Source organism: Varroa jacobsoni, unplaced genomic scaffold (genome assembly GCF_002532875.2).
Source record: "Varroa jacobsoni isolate VJ856 unplaced genomic scaffold, vjacob_1.0 scaffold_1386, whole genome shotgun sequence".
Classification (NCBI taxonomy): Eukaryota; Metazoa; Arthropoda; class Arachnida; order Mesostigmata; family Varroidae; genus Varroa; species Varroa jacobsoni.
In genome coordinates this window covers 482,896-498,893 of record NW_019214288.1, presented here as the reverse complement: position 1 = coordinate 498,893, position 15,998 = coordinate 482,896, and the positions used below count along the sequence as shown (strand labels likewise).

Below are 15,998 nucleotides of genomic sequence, written 5' to 3'. Positions count from 1 at the left end.
GCCTATCGTGATCACCTGTTGTGAAGATATTAGCAGCTGCAGAAATAATTGTATTGATGGCAATTACGCTGGGTAGTGATAACTAAATTTAACTAGCTGTCAACCATTACGCCAAAGCCCAATAAGCGTCCTCTGACTGGCCGCGTTCTGACGCCGAACGCATTGGAGATTACCGAGAGTGGAACTGAGACAAGCAAACGCCAACAGAAAGCAACCAGCCAACTCCACTCGGCCTGGCGAGCGAAGAAATTCGCGTCATTCTTGGTACTCGCTGCTTTTCAGACCTGTCCATCTTTGATTCGATTTTTTTGGTTACTTTTTTTTACCGAACGTCTAACCGCAGCACAAGCCGACTTTTCCATTGTCTCTATGTTTGACTAACTGGTTGTTGAGCCGTCGAACCGACTGGCAGCCCAGCATTAATAGAAAGCAAAGTTTTTCTTTAAAAACTTCCCAACGAACGGCCCGGCACTGCTGTCGCTGCCATTGCCCGGAGGTCTTAACTTGTTTGGCAGATCCATACTACTGCTGTTACAACTTGTCAGTAGTTACTAGCAGTTCTAGGAGTTTCATAAAAACTGCTTAGTTGGAGATCCTTCGCTTCAGTTTTCTCGGCTACGAGGGATAACGGTTTCCACTTGCGTCCTGGTAGAATTAAAGTCCAAGTTCGATTCCTCTGTCCTCTTTTAAACCTGGTGGCCGGTGCGTACTACCGAACATAATTTTGCCCCAAGGCTTAAAGGTTGTCACCTTGGCCAAAAACCCTTCACCTATCCAATTCGTTCGGATTTGTCTGTTGACGGTCCTAAACATTCGTAGCCTTCGTTGACGGCCAATTTTATCGGCAACTGGTGGCGACCATGTTCTTGTTCGATTGGGATAATCTCAATTACGACTGTCTGGTTGCCTCCTAGAATAAACTTATGTGGTGGCAGCGTGTTCAGAAATCTATCGAACTCTAGGGCGCTGTTAGCAGGTACTTTTGGCGAGTGCAAGAGCCTCCTTCAGTGATGCGCTTACTGTAGCCAGAGATCTGGCCGACGAAACCAATTGGACACCGATATCGTGAGTCCTATGATATTAGATGCTTGGAAATAGTAATAATATATGTACATTGATTTAGAGTGAAGGCAAGGATGTTATTCGTGCAATAGCAAAAATAGCCAAGTGCTAATAATATAATACTACTACAAGACATACTGTATGTAGATAATCGAGAAAGATGGTAGGATATAACTTACTATAATATATAATTATTGCTAATACGTGTTATGATTTTGGAGTGATAATCGCTCTATTTGGTAACGAAGAATATGCATAACATACCTCTTTCTGTAGCGCGGCATGGCCTGATTTCTTCAAAAGAAACGAACGCTGGATCAGCAACGAATGAGAATCTCTGTTGGTAGTAGAGCCCTTAACGCTACCGCTACTGCTATAGCTAGCATTGCAGCCCCCAGCAGCGTTATCTCGGTGACGTTCAGGTGGCCTTGGTCATGTTAGGTTAGACCGAAACGCAGCTGGGAGCCGTATGGAACAGTACCTTCAGGGCATATAGTGAGCCAGGAGAGTTATGGAATAGTTCGATGGGTATTCACTCAATATGGATAAAGAGCAGGTCAAGATAGCTAGCTGATCGGGCAAGCGACTCAGTTCAAGACCAGACGTCCATCTTTGCTAGTCGAAAGGGGCATCACTACCGTAGTATCTACCACTGCCGCTCTCTGATGAGTTTAATCGTCAGGCGACTGGGCCGATCAACACAAGCCCAGCTGTTTTACTGAACCACTCCAACAACAACTCAAGAGGCAGCGCGAGTAATGCAAGCCACAGTCAGACCACCATTTCTTTACTCGTGCAACGCCATGGTATTGCTTCGTTGTCTTCGTTGCTGCTGATACCTCTGTTTTTTCCTGACCGCTACGAAATTACGAGCAAGAATCGTTGTGCTCGCTGTTCACTAACAGGCAGGCAGGCAGGTAGGTAGATAGCGCCTAGGCAGCTGGATAGAAATCAGTCAAGCGTAGCGTACCTTTAATGAGCTTTTTTGTGCATATTCCTCGGTTTTGCCCTCATATATTTCTCTCAAGGCAGGTGGGGAATCAAGAAGGTAAAATACTCCTGCTGTTTCGACTACGACTATTACAACATTGTTCTTCAACTTTTTTCTTTGGGACTTGTACGTCATTCTCGTATATTGTCTCGTCGGTTCCCTTCATTTTAGGGGCGCGCCCACGCACGCCTTCTCATTGTTGTTCTTGCAGTCCCCTGAGCCGAGCCCCTTCAATCGTATCAGCTCAGATGTTAGGATATCAAAGTAACAGTAGCCGTAGTCATGAGGCGATTCTGTGCGCTTCAGGATCGGTAGTGGTAGATGGATTCAGCAGGCAAAAGAAATCGCAGGCAGGTATCGCCCCAAACCGCACCTGCTGGCAGCAAAAAAGGGACAGATAGCAATAATTCATATGCTGCCTCACCATTGTTATCCTTCTCTGCTCGTAGTGATAGCCGCCGTCTTATCATAGCAGAAAAACGGCTCCCGCAACAATTCAGCAGCTTCGCTTACCGGTCGATTAAATGGCTATGAACTGTTCTATCGTATAATATGAATGCTGTGGTCTGAAAGTTTTTCGCTGTTACAAAAATCAGGTGCAGAAAATTGGAAGTATAAGTGTCACAAAACTATACAAGTCAGACACACAGCAATTCCTCGTATTTTTAGCTCGTGCTTTTTTAAATTTTTCTCATATTTTATTTAATTTCTCGTCTTTAAGAACGACCTGCACAGAATGCCCTCGATTATATAAAATCGGAAGGCAAACGCTTGGCAGGGGAAAGGCATTGTACAGACTGTTGCGAGTTTTGTGCGGCCATAACCAGTTTAAGTTATTCAGCGAATGTACGAGTTTGCATATTGGCGGGCTAACAGTCTCTAACAGCCTTTCATCTGAGCATCATTTGATCATAGCCACGTGCAGAGCATCTCTCAAAGTTACGTTCTAAAGCAACTACGATTATGAGAGGTGTGATAATTGGCATGCCGCGGTATCAATTATTGATTCTAACGTTAGTTTCACGCACTAGCAACTGTCAACTCGATCGTACGGCGTAGGCATTCCGTAGAAGAAACAATGGCAGCCGTGCCAACTTGTTCCCTGTGAACGCCATTAATTATGGCGGTGGTTAAAAAAATGTAAATCCAACTCTGCTATCTCTCACTCTTCTCGACAGTACTTGTGCTCCTTTATAATAGTTTAATATATATATATATAAAGATCAAAGCGTAGATTTGTGGGGCGATTGCATGGTAGCACTAGAACTATATATAAGCAAATAACGGTTGTACCTTTTATATGATCAGCGGACCTACTGGTCATAACTGCCACTTTACTGTTCACACCTTCACCCACCGGCATGTTCAGGACTAAAAACCGAATCCTTAATGATAGTGTCTTGGCGTTAGTTTGCCAATGTACGAAAGCTTTTTCGAATCGTTCCATTAGCTTGGGTTGCACTTAAATATTTACGCACCGCAATGCTTGTCTCGCATAGGTGTCTATCCGGTAAGTAATGCAGTAAGTTTTCGTTGCTGTCCGGCCATCACCAATATTATCTCTTCAGCAGCTGCAGAATTGCCTCGAAAGTTTGGAGATACTGAACAGGCGGCGGGCAACAAGGTCGTCTGCTAGTTGGCGGTCAGACTTATTGCCCGGTAAGACAAACACTTGCGGCTTTCAACGGCTTGTGGCCGTACAGCCGCCCGACGAGCTGGCCCATGAAGTACGTCCCAATGGGATAAAGAGACCACTCGTTTTAAAGCAGCCAGCCAGTTCTTTCAGCTGGCCGTATTAGGGTTCTGGGAACTCGAAATCCGTTCAGAGTTTTCCGACAAGTATAGCTACCACTTTCAGTGGATTAAGCCTCGTTTCCACTGCCTGCGACTAATATATCCATCGTTTTCTAGCAAGACAACGCATTCTCGAAGGACCTGTTACAATGCAAAAACGATATAGCAACCGGGGTATATCTAAAGTCAAAAATACATCATCGCAGTAATACTCTACCCAAGTGAAATGGCCGGAATTGTTAGTGACATGGTCGTCGATTACATGAATTTATTGAATGCTTGCGTAAGACATGTATGTGCTACTGTTGATTTAAGCCCCGTCAAGTTAGCCAAAGTATTGCTTGACATTTCTGCGATAATGTAACTAGAAGGGGTTTACCTACGAATGCTTTCAGATGGCTTAACTTAAATATACACATAATTATATGTAGAAAAACCTATTTATAGACACATGGGTGATTACCCTTTAATTAAAGTTTAAGATTCCAAGCGTTATTTATTGTCATGAAGTGTTACGCCATGCTATGGAATGGTCAATGTATATCTATGATATAATTTTGGGTGAATAGATTGACAATGTATGAGATACACCGTATTTCCTTATATCCAAATACAAAAAATGATCTTTTTTTGTTAATATAAAATATTTATGCTTCCTTTGACTACTGTTATATTGATGTAGTTATTACTAGTTTATTATCTATTATTACTTTATTACTATCACCCTCTCTGTTAGAGGCAGACATGACGTTACTATTATTATTATGGTAATTGTTGTTATTATGACGCAGTAAGTTCGTAACGATTACGGTGGAAAAATTTTTAGCCGTTTTTTTTTAATTTTAACTGTTTTTGTTATTATATAGAATAAATACTTTCAGCAGTACATCCTCGTTTTCGTCTGAGAAAATATTACGACCCTACCATTATACTTCCTATTACTTCTACTGGAGGCATTTAACCAAATTTCTTGAAATTATTTGAATACTTTATTATTAATAAACTTTATTATTAGTATCTCTGTCCCTTTTTTGCAATATGTTTTTATCATAATTACATTGTATGGCTAAATATTTAAATTAATCTATATTTCAGTCTATATTACAGTTATTTGCTGCTGTTATTTATTACTTATCAGATTGTTGCGCTCTGGTTTTTGTTTGCCATCTTAAATTCATTACTGTGAGATTTCTACGCTTCGCTCTTTACGGCTCCTATGTTTTGGCCGTTCACTCGCTGATAACTCGTTTTTTATTATTAACTTATGCGGTTCGCTTTTTGAATAGAGATCAAAGTCTTTTTTGTGTATCTGATCTCATATACATTATTATATAGTCTTAAAATAAGTAATGGATATTAAGAATAAGGCAATCCATCCAAGTCCTACGATTATTCGCACACGGCGCCCTACATTTCCCCTATTTTATGGACCTCCTTGAAATTCCCTTATGCCATAAACTACTCGCATCTCATTCAACCGTTGTATAATTCCACATATGTTCGAGTGGTCCGCTCAGGAGACAATAAATATACTCTTGACACAATTTCTAAATCATACTTACACAATTACCTTCCTGCATGTTGCAGTATTTACTCTTCTTTCAATATATATTCCTCCTTTAGCTATAGCGAAGAGCTGTGAACTAATTATGGGTTACGGAGTCAACAACTAGCACAGTCATTGTTACCATAATGTATCTTCCATCCCTTAATGATATTCATGATCTAATCTGACCGTTTGTGGTCATTTTATGTCAATTTGCAATTTTTAGCCTGGTAATTTATATAATTTCGAAAAATAACCATACGAGTCGTAATCGTAACAGCGATAACGCTGCTTATAGTTATCCGAGATAGAACAGGGTTTACTTCTTTGACTGTCACTTAAATAGTGGTTCATTATGTTGATCAGCGAAGGTCAGATCGACGGCGTTTTGTCATCTTCTGTGTACTGTCTGCCCCCGTTTCTTTTGTTCTGTGGTATTTTCCTTGCTGCGCCTGCTTCTGCTTTTTAACGACAGTGCAGTAGTTGTTTCCCTATGATCTACATTGTAGTAACCAACGTGCTGAGAAGGCTTGTATTGCTGAATAAATCCACATAGCCAAACAGGCGCATGATGATTAATGAAAGTACACAGGTAAATGGGAAAGTGAATCAGTTACGTGCTTAAAAATGTCTACATTTTATTTATTCGAAACAGGCATACGTTGCCACTATCGCCTAATTTTGTACCTTACTATTGCATACGAGGACATATAATCCTGTCTTCCAATATCATATGGGAGGACCAATAAGATGAGAACGAGGCCAGCTGACCGTACAAAGTTCATCAAAAGCTGACCTCGTAATAACAAATACCTCATATTGATGCGCAGAATAGAATTAAAAAAAAAAAACACAGAGATTAAAGCAACGCAAATGTAGCTTTTCTGTTCGTCGGACATCTTGAAATACAAAGTACTAAATTCAACAAAGACGTATAGACATATACACACACCATCGTCTCATACAGAGCACAAATTTATGTACAAACATTTGATACGCTAAATGTTTTCTCAGTATTCAAGGACTATATTATTGTGGTATAAAATCCATGTATTACTAATCCTAGATTATTTTTACACTGTTTAATCTGCCCCAGATTTCAACAGCAATCCTGAACAATGTATCTAATGGTCTTGCAGCTTCGCGTTTTGTATAGCAGTGAAAAGTATCCAATCAACTACCATACTAATTTCTCTTACCAGTCGGGTTCGATCCTGTCAAGGTCCTCGATGTCGACGAGCTTGCCATCTCGTTCCATGTTGAGCTCATCGCGCTGGAGCAGCGATTTGACAAGCTCCTCATTTAATCGTTCTACCTGGCTCTGAAGGTCACTAAGAATGAGTTGTAATTTGGCCACACTCATCTTGGATAGGACAGGCCGAGTGAAACGGCGGGCTCCCGGCGGTAGCAGCAGAGATGCAACGGCACTACGCCTCTGCAATGCTCGTAGTTCACGCTGCCGGCTCAGTTCGCGTCGAGCAACTTCGGGCGCCTGCGCCAACGCCAGCCGCGCCTCCGCCATCAAGCGTGTCTTTCGAGCTGAGAACGACTGATCATCTGTGCAGATTGGCGTCATGCAGCCCAGCCGAATGGGTTTGCGCCGGCATGGAAATGAAGTCGGCCGTTGGACTCGGCTTTTACGAGGCGGTCGAACCTCTGCTGCCTGCCAACACCGAATGGGAATGAAAGCAAAAAATCGAAATAGACAAAGAAAGAAACGGAACGACGAGTCAGGAGCGATATGCGTAAGCAAACCATAAACAGAGAAGCGCAATCACAAGCAATCCACTTCCGAATATCCAATAGTGTTTTGCCGCACACTTTGTTGCATCATGCAAGACAGCCCCCATGTGAACATATAGAACGTACATATAAAGGTTACACTAAAACATCGTTTAACATCCTCCAGCTATTCCCGCGTTGGTCGGTGGTGAATTAAAGTCAAATTGATTACTCTTGCCGTATCATGTACGTTCCGCACACAAACGAGAACTTTTTAGGCGTTCGGATAGACGACTCGCTAGGCAACCGGTCTGCAAGTGCTGGCTCGACACTTGAGGAGCAGCATGCACCATAGATGCATCCTACTGTCTACGGTTCTTTTCCAGTGTTGTGTTTATGACTATGCCCGCTTCAGTCGATAATCGACTTTGATTATGGAGGTAAAGCCTAAGGACAACATATAGGATAAATGAAGGGAGCTGTAGCTGAAATAGACGCATACAGCAGGAAGACTCCAAGGAATTTAGGTGGCTTTAGGCCAAAAAAACGCCTGGTGGTGAGCTGTAACTGCATGATAGGTGCGCCTGCACTAGCGCTTGCTGAGGGCGCTACAAAGAAAGGCTTCTTTTGTAAAGGCTAGATAATGGGTCGGGAACGCGGAAACGAACATACCCAAGGTCTCTTTGCCTCGCTTCGAGTAGAATTGGCCGGGCAAACTCGTGGGTGCCTTTGGCATACACTGGAGTGAAAAAGCAAACTGGAAAGCAGGTCGCTTTGGAAAGATCGGAAAACGATAACAAAATCCTCGCTTACCTACCTGATATCCTGTTTTTTTTTGGGGGGGGGGGGACGTCAATTGGGTTGCGTTGCTTAATTTTAGGCGAAGATGAAACTCTGGACAAAAAAAGAAACCGACTAGGAAAACAAAGTTTTTGCTTAATTTTTCTAATCGGTTCCTTTCTAGGCTGGGGTTTCAGTTTGCAACAAAAGATTAATGGAGATAATAGAATGGGAGAAAACGGAAATAATATTGTGAATGGCTGACTAGAGCTGCTCCATGGTGTAGCGCCGATTATGAAACCCATGTACTAGTGGTGTCGTTCGGGTCGCAGTTGGAATTCTAATTGCTGGCTGGCGAAAGCAGGGGCCTCATACCTGACCAGTCGACTACCCCAGAAACGCGCACTTGTTGGCATCCCTGTGTCCTCTCGAACACCTTCCACGGGCATATTCCACTTCGAACGACAATTACCTATACTGGCGGTCAAAAGCGTGAGCGAAAGGGAGCCACCGGGGTTCAAGAACGTAGAGTGTACCAGCCATACTGCGTAACAACAGACTACTGCAAGTCTATTTAAGGGAAACGCTGATTAGGTTAGATCCAGTTACTTGTTAGCAACAACACTTCGATCCTTCGCCAGTCGTGTCTGTCTATACCACACACAGATAGCTGCAGGCCTACCAACCGCACTGATCCTGCAAGAGTAGTTATCCAAGCGGTCAACGGGGTAAGCATGAAAGCAGGAAGACCAAAGATGATGGCGGGAATACCAAAAGTCTACCACAGACCTTCGCCTCGACCTTGATGTCTTCTGGAGAGCTCTCAGAAGTTCGTGGAATAAGTAGATCTCCATCGTCGATGTCCAACATTGCCAATCGTTGTCGAATCTCTTCGCGTTCATTGCAGGGTCTCTGCAAGACGAAATAAAGCACCCGTTCATGCTATTGCTATAATCATCGTTTTTTTCATCGTTTTATATCTTTTGAATACGCGCATTTTTGTTCATGCTACTGCATAGTTACTAAATCCGCTGTGATCATCATAAACAAGCTATATAAACTAGCGTTTGTTCCTCTGACGAGCTTTGGGCCGCAGAACCGGTTCAGCAACTAGAACAGAGCAGATACTGGGACTTAAAGGATTGAAGGAAGGTTGAAAGACGGACAAAAAGGCCGACATCAAACAGTGATGTATGGACGCTACCCATGTGCGACTCTACGTAGGATCGTGGCCTGTAGATCTAGATCAGCTAGCTAGATTGGGAGCTTCCTATTTCCATTCCGAATTTCCTGGCCCATCCAGTTTTGAGACGAGTCGCTTCATGACCTCCCGCTTCGCCAGCTGCATAACCAAGCGACGTGACAAATGCCACTTTCATCACGCTAGTAGTTGTTTCGTTGTCCTGTATAAAGCGACGCTGCGGTGGGTCCAAACAACAAGAATGCGCCAAAACACTGACAGACGTTCAGATGGAAAGATCATCGACGACCATCATCCTTCGCTGTTGACCTGCCATCCAACAGAATGGATGAGTAATGATCAACGATGTCACGTCATACGGTTGCCATCCCTATCCTTGCTTCGACACTCACCCGCTAGTGTCGCTTACTACTCACTGAAGTGCTCACTCTAACACCCAGCTATACAGATACATTAACGTGTACGAACGTGTACAGTGTCATAGCTCCATGACCTCTTGAACTAAACCACTGCTCCTAGAAACCGGTCCTACTCGACCCTGGTCAATACCCTGGCAATGGCACTCGACGCGTACTATTTATCTATCTCACTTGCTGTTGGCTGTTCTCGACTTCATTATTTCTGCGACCCCTTCGACCCATAATTAATCTCCTATGTCATACGTATCTTTCTTCCAACTTCATAACGATAATAATGATGTGTATCTGCATATGGGTACACGTTCAGGCACGCAGTAGTTGAATGTGTGTGGTTTCATCGAAATATGGCAGCTGCTAAGCTGGAACTGGACGATTTGCAAGGTGCGTGTTGTTAGGCTAGCAACTACATTGTAAGTTAGCATTGTGAGCGCCTTATTGCACGTAAAATTATTTCTATACTTATATCATATAATTTGCAAAAAACTGTACAATGGCTAGATACTGAAAAATATAAATATAAAAATATACATTATGTCATATTTAGGTTCGTTTTAAATGATCAAATATATGATTTCGACCTCCTTTCAGCAACAGTCAAAGTTAAATGGTGTAATCTTATTTGTGTAGGAGATAGTATTTTCTAGTGATCTCTCTCTCTCTCTCTCTGTCACACACACACACTGAACAAATATGGAGATTGAGAAGGAAAAAGATCTCTGAGGTCAGCATTGCACAAACCAAATCAGCCTCTCCTACTATTCCGTTGTCACTGGCCTCGTTTAGCAGACATCTTCCACTCGAAGTAGAATTTGATGAGATTGCTCATCATCTCTGAAATATGGCTCTTCGAGCCTTGCAATTTTCTTTTTACACTTGTTATTACCGGTGTTCTCTGATTAAGTATCCATTATTAGAATGCTATTAAAAACAAAAACTTGATTCGCAAACCTGAATTATTAGTTGACTGGAACATGGCCAATAAATTATAGCCATATTCAGATTAGTCGCAAATAACAGAGAAAAAAAAAACAAAAAAAAGCTAGGCTGATAACAACAGGAAACGCACAAATCTCATCTAATGCCAGCAAGTACGCCTTACACGGTAATCGTGTAAGGTGATTTACGATTGGCGAAACGACAGGACAGCCGTTATAGATTAGAAGGGTATGCGTTCGGGTGCAAGCCAAGGTCTAAACTAAGGACGAATTTACGGCCAACGTTGCTGCTGGACTACGGGCATTATCCGAACGTGTTGTGGTGCGTGTTCGACTTCTTCTAAGCTCTTTGACTCTTCACCCCGTCGCTGAAGATACGCCTCACTGTTTTCCCCTGTCTCACGTTCTGTTTCGTTCCTTATCAACTGGATTGCCGACGTGCGTAGTGGTATTATAGTAGCGTTGGTCCTATTCATTTTGCTGTTCTCGGTGTTGTTTGCAAAGCGAAAAATTGCACCGGGTCAGCAGCGCCAGTTTGGCGCTTACTTACTAGGGCATGCACAGACGACCCGTGACCCGGGGATCACCAAGGCCATAACAGCCTGCCAAGGACCCATGCAGACTCAATCTTTCGCCATCGCCTCTCTCTATTATATTCTTACACTCCTCTTTGCTTTTTGCTGCTTTACTCCCCTGTTCTCGTTATCTTGATAACAGTGTCAATTTTTCATCACTTTCTAAATGATGAATTTGCAGCCGTCCCGGCTGTACTACGTCTGGCTCACAAGACTAGCTACAACAGCCATATCTGCTGGAAGCTAAGACCGCGCGACGGAAGAATGGCCACGATCTGAATGATGCGTGCCCTCGACACCATAATTTCTTGAAAGATCCCTTGACCCACCCCTATACAAAGATGTTATATAGTACTACGAACACTCGTTTTATCTCTGCCTAGTCTGTATCCATTTCTATCATCCCCAAAGACAATAGCCTGCAGGTTAGACAGCGACCGTCGCCAACAGGGTGTAAACCGTTATCAGAATCACTAAAGGAGGCAGAAGAAGAAATCGCCATGTCGCAACACATTTAACTTTGCGGTCAGTATATTATTGCAGCTTTCACCGTTTCGATTACATGATATTAAATATTTCGAGTTTTATGCCCGGTACCGTTGCTAGGCATTCTACGATACAACTGGTCTCCAACACGCAACTATTTGTATCTGCTTCCGGATCGAAATAAAAATTATCGTATAATACGAATGATGACATATATTTTTCAGAGCGGAACCAAGACGCTGAAGGTATGTATGACAGTTTAGGTAGACACCCGTTTATAGGCCGCGTCTTTCTGACATAAAATGAGAAGGGGACGAAAGTTGAACAAAAATCGTCAATGTTTCACATATTATGCTAGGATGAGCACATTATTTCAAAATCTATAATCGATAGAATTCTTTATTCTTCGTGTTAATGTCATAGTGGTTCGCCTGTGACGGATACACACTCGCAAGAATCTATAGGGCATTAGCGTTACATTATCAAATGCTCTTCTATGCGTAGACTGTTAACTGCTGTCGGGCATATTCTATTGGTTTTGTACCTCAGCGCTATTGTCTACATCCTCTGTGTTGCCCCAGGCTCATATGCATGAACGCCAGGATAAGCTGTGCAGTATTAGGTTATTTGACTTCACCTACCCATCATCGGACATAAGCGCATTCATGATGGCCAGCCGTCGTCGCCACCGCGGCTTTTTTCGTTATAATTCCCTAGCCGAGGAAAGAGAACGGGATATATTGTTGGGCATACACACACATTTTGTGTATTCCTTATCTACTAAATGTACAGTACTTCAGCTACTGATAGCAGTCACGTTACAGCAATATCATTGTTACAGTAATAACAATAATAGTGACACCGTTATTGATCCACGTGTTGTATGGGTTAGTTGCTATAGTTTACGTCAAGAACTTAGGCGGGTAGAGGACAAACGAAAATAAGCCTCTACATCCTGCTCGACCACGTCTCTCTGTGTAGTAGCCGAAAAAGTCCTTTTGCCCCTCGAAATTCGAAGTTATCTAATCGACCTGTAGCGCGTATGAATCATAATGTGGAAACATACAGGGAAACAGATAATGGTTCTTCCAGCCTTCTGAAAAAGCTTAGGGTCAAATAATTTCCCCAGTCCGGCTCTATATAGCCTAACTTCCCCAGCTTGCCTATGTAGCTCTTAGAAGATCGCAATTAGTTTTAATCGAAGTTAACTGTTCGTTTCTATGTTAGCGGTAGATCGCAGATTCCCAGTTTTTCACTTCATCCTCATCGTCACGATATCGTTAAGCAAAAAAAAAAAATAACGATTCACAAACCATGCGCTACATTAGTAAATAGCTATCTATCAGCTAGCGCAACGATCCATCAGGTAGATCCAGGATAGACTAAACGTTGTAGGATGCATCCATGATAGACAGCCTGTTGAATATAGCATTTTGCAAATCCCCGTCGGCGGATCATAGAGTAGACAATCCGGAAAAGAAGGAAATGAAACTATCGTTCCGGCAGACGCGTGGCTGATTCAGCAGCTCCGCTGGTGCTGCTACGGCCGTCTGAAGCACTTTATCGCTCTATAAAGACGCTACGACGGATGAAATTGGTCACGGCCAATCAAAGAAACGTTCATGCGACAGAGACTGCTTCGGCGCCTGACGCTTTCAGCCATGCTATAATACAACGACAAACGGCGAATACACGCTGCAAATGGTTCGGTCAACCAGTCGTTCGCTTCCCCATCTCCTGTGGCGGCTGCATCTTCGATGGGCAGCTAAACGAATTTAATGGGGTGGGAAAGCCATTGAGGGAAATACGAGGAAAAATGACTGAGAATATGGGCTAGAGGGGACTGGAAGATTACAAAATGAGAGGACTTGATGGCTTTTTAGGCGAGCAGGATTCTCTAAGTTGTTGTTATTGCTTTTACACAAGGAAGCACGAGAGCACTGACAAACGATGCCGTTGCCATGCATAAATAAAGTTAACTGTTAAATTAATTAAATAAAAATAAAACTAATAAATAAAAATTTTAAAAAAGCTTAATACTTAGGCCTTTCTTTACTTTATTTTACTAGAAACCACTAATTAAAGCAACTAACAGGCCTCAACAGGCTGCAGTCAAAAATACGCTAAATAAGCCGGTTTCTTATTTACTTAAGTACTTATGGTGTCTAAACATGTAAACTATATGACCTTATCAAAGGAGATAGGTGCGCTATATGTTGCAGAATAATAGGTCTTCCACCAAATCGAAATAATGGGTTAAAGTACCTTTTGAATACAACACAATATTGTTTACCAACATATTGCCTAAGCTAAAATCAAAAAGGGCATAAAGAACAGGCCTCGTAGGTTCAAAGCCTGTAAGCTTCGAGCATTCATATGGTTTACGTCAAAATCCTAAATTTCGTACACGAATATCACGTATTCTGATTTAATTATAGACGACTTTTGAAACCTATCAACCTTTGAAGAATACTCCAATGGGTCCTATGTTAATGACAGAAAAACATCTGAATCCGGCCAATGTTGATTCATTGTCAGGAGCTTCCAAAGAACCTTTGTATATTGTCTGTTCAGTATCAACGTGCCGTGCGACATTCCGCTAACGAAGTTGCAGTGAAACGGTATAAGCCCGTCACATGAATGCCGTCAAGCAAGAACGAAGCTAAAGTCTGCGCGGAACCATAGAGTGCGGTCAGATCAAATAAAATCCTTTCATTGTTTGTTGAAAAGAACGCATGATCACAAGAAATCCTCTTTCCTTTCTTTTAAATTGTCCGAGAACTTGGAAATTTTAGTGGAGATAGCGTCGATTGAAAACATTACCATTCCCCAGTGTACTATATGCTTCAGTAAAAGTACGCGCAATGAGGCGCTAATGACATGATAACGCTCATGTGGGTTATATTAAAAGTATATGCGTGCGCGCCCCATATACTTAACAAGTAATCACCACAAAGCTCATAAGAGCTTAATGGAGGCAAGCTGGGGAAATTTATTCTAAAAGATTCTCTTTGAAACGTTACCATGCGCACCTGTCGACTGTAGTCTGTTGGTGGTAAGGGTTGTGGTTGAATATGGTTCCGTATGCTGTGAAGGCTGCGAGACGGAGCTAATTGCCGCGCACGCAATGGCGTCCGGTCGAGCAGGGCTTGGGCAGCTTTACGGATCAGTTCCTCAGTTTCCTCCGTGTCGCCGCTGCTTAAATCGTTTAAGTTACCTGCGTTGTGAATGTCAAAGAAAACAGCGAATAAGGCAACATAGAATCAGTATTATTAGGTGATATGTTTGCAACATAAATTCTATCAGAAGACAAAATAAATAACTGTTCTTATTAACTTCCACCTATACGCATCCAGAGAGAAGCATAATGTCTGACGTTCGTAAGAAAGCTATTGTGTCAGACAGTTTGCTTTCTGCTAAGGAATTGGACGGGTGTCGCGGACGTATTGCCACATTTCTGCATCGAACGCCACGCCCAGATAGCATGGCATTACCGTTATGGCACCGTTGAGTCGTGAACAAAGTTTGGCAAGACCCGTGCTGGTACATCACCAACCTCGAACTAGGACAAGCCTGTTTTTGTCAAGCTTTTAGCCGTCACAGACAGACAGACAGACAAAGCCAGTTGGTTGACTTAATCAGCAATTTTTTCTGTGAAGCTTTTTACACGCAACGAAAACTACTGGTACGTTTACTTGACAGGCCTTTATTTCCAACAGAACTATTGGCTCTGTGTTATGGCTATGTGAAAGGAAGGCATTTTGGTATCAAGGTTTCGTCACTGAAAGGCCGCGTGTATGAAGTCTAAACCGTGCCTAGTTATGAGAACAAAATTATTGGGCCTACAAAAGAAAAAATTAGGCAAGTTTACATGTAGTTCATACAATTTTTATTAACCGCACACTACCGGTACGCCGATAAAGTTCATGCAAAAACACCTACCAAAGAAGTGATCGTATCCAATCAGCGATTTAGCTAAATAAACCAAAACAAACTCTTTTTGCTAGGCTTTTTGCAATAAAGTAAAAATCGTAATATAAAAACGAAATCCGAAATCTCCTTGATTTTACAATCGTATTTATGCATGCAGTGTTACAGTTCAATAGAAAAGAAAAGCATTCGTAAGATTTATCACTTTAGGGCCCTGTCTGACCATTATTCCAAATGAAATTTTGTGATAATTAAGTAAACTCACTTTGGTATTATTAGGTGGTTACTGTAGATATCAGGACTGAGATAAATGGGAATAAGCACATTTCCATAACATGGTGACATGTATGATTCATAATTAATTGTTTATGGTACATGACCTATCTTGACCGATAAGTTTACTCTTTTCTCGTGTATCCTTAGCCTAGTCATTCATATAAGTATTCTATTGAATTACCGAATGACAAAATTGTTATTTTTTCGCTTTATTTACATTGACATGTCGCGGTTTTGTTATGACACGTTTTTCAAGGTCGTACAATAATGACAACCCTTCA

The 15,998-nt window shown here is 42.2% G+C and overlaps 1 protein-coding gene across 3 annotated transcripts in view; it reads right to left on the bottom strand.

Annotated features, from left to right (window-relative positions):
- Schip1 (Schwannomin interacting protein 1) overlaps positions 1–15,998 on the bottom strand; it is a 73,505-nt gene that overhangs the window by 49,301 nt on the left and 8,206 nt on the right. For 2 of the 3 annotated variants that reach the window (XM_022849068.2, XM_022849067.2), the window contains 4 exons: positions 14,544–14,728; positions 8,685–8,807; positions 6,593–7,056; positions 4,309–5,931 (listed from right to left, as the gene is read on the bottom strand). In XM_022849068.2, coding sequence (XP_022704803.1) covers positions 5,892–5,931; positions 6,593–7,056; positions 8,685–8,807; positions 14,544–14,728 — 812 coding nt within the window. In that variant the 3' untranslated portion in view covers positions 4,309–5,891. Of the gene's footprint in view, positions 1–4,308; positions 5,932–6,592; positions 7,057–8,684; positions 8,808–14,543; positions 14,729–15,998 lie in introns of those variants that run through there. The other variant, XM_086972105.1, reaches the window with a different exon arrangement.